Raw genomic sequence first — 3,579 nt, forward strand, 5'->3', positions numbered from 1 at the left:
GGGTTGTTACCAACATCTGGTGAAAATTTCATGTCATTAGCACCTCTAGTAATATATTTACTGAGAAAAATGTTGACGTGTTCAATACTTATTTTACCCGCTGTAAATGCATAAAAAATGTGTTTTTGAAATCTTTTTCAGTTAAAGTAAAATGAGGACAGAAAATAGTGTTTTAATGAAGAGTAATAACCAACAATGAGTTGTTAACTTTGTAAATATTTATGTAAAATCAACAGAAAGTATAAAAACAGATGGGTAAAAAGTAAGTTTTTAGCTCAAGGTGTAAATAAAGATGACTGGTGCTTCAAACTAATAGTGTTAACAGTGTAAATACTTGATTTTTTAAAATCCAAACACAGGACCTGGCAGGATTCAGCTACTTTTCCTACACGCAGAGAGCTGATATTTATTTATTTTTTGCAGAATATTTCGTGACCTAGATATAAACTCAGACTGCTGTAGTTTACTTTGACAAAAAGCTGCTTGGTTCCTTCCTTATTTAATGCGGAGGATGCCGTCTCTGACTTTCAAACAGAATTTAAAGCGTGTTCTTTTGAAATATTTCAGCTTTGAGTTCTAACAGTCAGAGAGAAGTGTGATCGTAACTTTTGGTGATGCAGATGTACAAACAGACCCTGAATTATCCCCCCGTGTGTGGCAGTGTTTGTCTCGTTTGTCTATATGATGGGCTTGGTGTACCCTACTGGGATCAAATTTAAAATTAATGCATTGTTTGATTTTTATTCTTGCATTTTATGCTAGATTGTGAAGCTGATTTTGCATGATATGACCCCTTTAAATCATCCATCAGCAGTGTGGAGGTCTGTGCTCGGTGGTGGAGTGATCCACGAAGTTTGGTTTTCTGTGACTGGACCAGTAAACGATGAATATCAAGCTTCTATTTTGTGTGTTCTGCAGCGACGTGTGGTCACTGGGCTGCGTCCTCTACGAGCTCTGCACGCTGAAACACCCGGTACGCTTCGATCCTGGTGATACTTTTTATTGTGGAGGGTAAGCAACTAGCATGAAAAAGATGACGTTAGCATTGGAGAGGCTAGCAACTTTGAATAAAGAAAACTTTCCCAGTTAAAATGGTTAACATACAAAGTTTTTTTTAGCTGTAGCTCATCCATGCTAGTTGCTAGCCTCTTCAATGCTAACACCAGCTTATCCATGCTATTTGCTAGCCTTTACAATGCTAACACCAACTATTCCATGCTAGTCACTAGCCTCTCCTATGCTAACACAAGCTTATCCATGTTATTTGCTAGCCTCTTTAATGCTAACACAAGCTTACCCGTGCACTTGCTAGCCTCTTCAATGCTAACACCAGCTTATCCGTGCATTTGCTAGCCTCTTCAATGCTAAAACCAGCTTATCCATGCTAGTTTTTAAGTCTCTTCAATGCTAACACCAGCTTATCCATGCTAGTGGCTAGCCTCTCCAATGCTAAGCTTATCCATGCTAGTCGCTAGCCTCTCTAATACTAACACCAGCTTATCCATGCTGGTCGCTAGCCTTTCCAATGCTAACACTAGCTTATCCATGCTATTTTCTAGCCTCTTCAATTCTAACACCAGCTTATCCATGCTATTTTATAGCCTCTCCAATGCCAACACCAGCTTATCCATGTTATTTGCTAGCCTTTCCAATGCTAACACCAGCTTATCCATGCTAGTCGCTAGCCTCTCCAATGCTAACACCAGCTTATYCATGCTAGTCGCTAGCCTCTCCAATGCTAACACCAGCTTATCCATGTCATTTGCTAGCCTTTCCAATGCTAACACCAGCTTATCCATGCTAGTCACTAGCCTCTGCAATGCTAAGCTTATCCATGCTAGTAGTTAGCCTCTCCAATGCTAACACAAGCTTATCCATGCTAGTTGCTAGCCTCTTCAATGCTAATACCAGCTTATCCATGCTAGTTGCTAGCCTCTTCAATGCTAACACCAGCTTATCCATGCTATTTGCTATCCTTTCCAACACTAACACCAGCTTATCCATGCTGTTTGCTAGCCTCTCCAATGCTAACACAAATGAATAGCCTCCGTCTCATTTGCCAGCATCGGCCTCTACCAGGGTCAGCTGCTCTGTTAGCGGTGCTGGCCTATCACTAATCAGATCAATAGCTGCCTTATGAATAGATATAGCCTCCTGCTACTAGGATGTAGCTACCACTGGTTGCACAATAGTCTCAATTTTGGCCCTCATACCGTACCATAAAAACCCATGTTTTTTCTGAGAAGTAAAAGAGTCATACAGGTTTTTGTGATTAGACAAATATATTAGAGGATCATCAGCATAACAGTTTGTCAGGTGAATCTGTTATCTGTGGATTATCTGTGGCTCAGATGCTGCAGTTTGCTTTGTTGTTTCCGAGACCCTCACACTTCACTTCCTGCCTCCAGTTCCAGGCGTCCAGCTGGAAGAGCCTGATTCTGAAGGTGTGTCGGGGAGCCTACCCTCCCCTCCCCGACCACCTGCCTTACGAGCTGCAGTACTTGATCAGGCACATGTTCAAGATGAACCCAAAGGACAGGCCGTCCGTGCGCACCATCCTGACCTCTCACCGAGTTTCCAAGCTCCTGTGTTCGCATCTGCCCTCCCAGGTGAAAAAGCTCAAAGGATTTCACTGCTTCACACACAACGTACTGCGTTTATTTGTTAAATGTATTTACTGCACTGCTCTGCATCTTTTATAGCCCACAGAGGAGAGGAGGCGTTTAGGTCGATGGAACAGAGAGGAGGGAAGGAAAGTGACTAATTTCCTCGGGGAGAAGAGTTTAATAACATCAACCTCTGAAGGTAGAGTCAAGGTCGGCAGTGTTGTCACTGTGATTTTAGTTTAAAAAAAAAGAAGGAGCTAAATTGTACTTGTGTAGGTGTGGATTTACCCAGAAGCTCTTATGAAAGCACGGAGCCGGTGCGTCGGATGCAGTGGGAGTCCGAGCCCCCCGATGCCGTGCTGCAGATGTTAGCCGGTGCCAGCCTGATGTCATCGGACAGCGTGGCGTCGGCCCAGCACAGCGGCTCTATCCGAGGACGTACGATGGCGGCATTTTAATTTCCTGACGTGTATGAAGGTTTTTAAAAACATAAAGGATTAATATTGGGTGTCTGTTTTTCCAGGTGTGTCGGGTGATCCAGAAGACCGCAGGCAGAGGAAACGATGGGAGAGAGTTCCTCCTGAGAGGCTTCTGAGCCTGTTAGAGAAGGCTCAGCTGAACAGAGCTTTTAGCACGTTTTTGATACACAAAGGAGGTATTTTTATATGATTTTCTGTATAAAACAAGGGTAGGCAATCCTGGTCCTCGAGGGCCGCAGCCCTACAGGTTTTACGTTTTTCCCTGCTCCAACACACCTGATTCAGACATTGAATTACCTCGTCCAAGTTCTGCAGTATGGAGGACCGACACTGACACAACTAGAAAAAAAAAGCAGAAATACATAAGTGGACCAATAAATAAATTCAATTAAAAATATGCCAATTGAATTAAAAAAGGAGAGCTTTACGTCGTTTTATAATTTAATTGACCTTCATATTTATTTTTCCAACTTAGTTCCAACTAAGAATATATT

General features: G+C 42.4%; 1 protein-coding gene across 1 annotated transcript in view; it reads left to right on the top strand.

Annotated features, from left to right (window-relative positions):
- nek3 (NIMA related kinase 3) overlaps nt 1–3,579 on the top strand; it is a gene marked incomplete in the record, with an annotated part of 10,960 nt that overhangs the window by 4,250 nt on the left and 3,131 nt on the right. The window contains 5 exon segments of the mRNA XM_014012760.1: nt 919–973; nt 2,409–2,609; nt 2,703–2,805; nt 2,883–3,044; nt 3,130–3,261. Coding sequence (XP_013868214.1) covers nt 919–973; nt 2,409–2,609; nt 2,703–2,805; nt 2,883–3,044; nt 3,130–3,261 — 653 coding nt within the window.

The sequence above is a fragment of the Austrofundulus limnaeus genome, unplaced genomic scaffold (genome assembly GCF_001266775.1).
Source record: "Austrofundulus limnaeus strain Quisiro unplaced genomic scaffold, Austrofundulus_limnaeus-1.0 Scaffold94, whole genome shotgun sequence".
Taxonomy (NCBI): Eukaryota; Metazoa; Chordata; class Actinopteri; order Cyprinodontiformes; family Rivulidae; genus Austrofundulus; species Austrofundulus limnaeus.